At 62.6% G+C, this 404-nt stretch overlaps 1 protein-coding gene across 1 annotated transcript in view; it reads left to right on the forward strand.

Moving 5' to 3' along the window:
* Positions 1-404, forward strand: part of TPPP3 (tubulin polymerization-promoting protein family member 3) — a 2,103-nt gene that overhangs the window by 1,271 nt on the left and 428 nt on the right. The window contains exon 2 of the mRNA XM_010143419.1: positions 141-294. Within this exon, the coding sequence (XP_010141721.1) occupies positions 141-294 (154 nt within the window). The remainder of the gene's footprint in view (positions 1-140; positions 295-404) is intronic.

The following is a 404-nucleotide window of genomic DNA, read 5'->3' on the forward strand; positions in this document are numbered from 1 at the left end:
GCCCTGTCTGTAGGTGCATTTTGGAGGTGGGCGAGGGGCCTGAGCCCGGTGGGGGACAACGCCAGAGTCTCCCTGCTGCAGCCCTGTCTGGCAGCACAACCTGAAGCCGCGCTGACGGCAGCCTGGGACTTTGCTTGCAGAGGGAAGACAGCCCGCGTCATCAACTACGAGGAGTTCAAGAAGGCGCTAGAGGAGCTGGCCCCCAAGAGGTTTAAGGACAAGAGCAAAGAGGAGGCATATGAAGCCATCTGCCAGCTGGTGGCAGGGAAGGAGCCCATTAACGTGGGTGTCACGGTGAGTGAAGAGCCCCTCAGCCCCTTGGAGCGGGATGGGGGTTGGGAGGGAAGGACAGAACTCTGTCCGCGGTGCCAATGCTTACCAGGGGACCCCCTCGCCCTGGGGGC

Source organism: Buceros rhinoceros, unplaced genomic scaffold, assembly GCF_000710305.1.
Source record: "Buceros rhinoceros silvestris isolate BGI_N320 unplaced genomic scaffold, ASM71030v1 scaffold28949, whole genome shotgun sequence".
Taxonomy (NCBI): Eukaryota; Metazoa; Chordata; class Aves; order Bucerotiformes; family Bucerotidae; genus Buceros; species Buceros rhinoceros.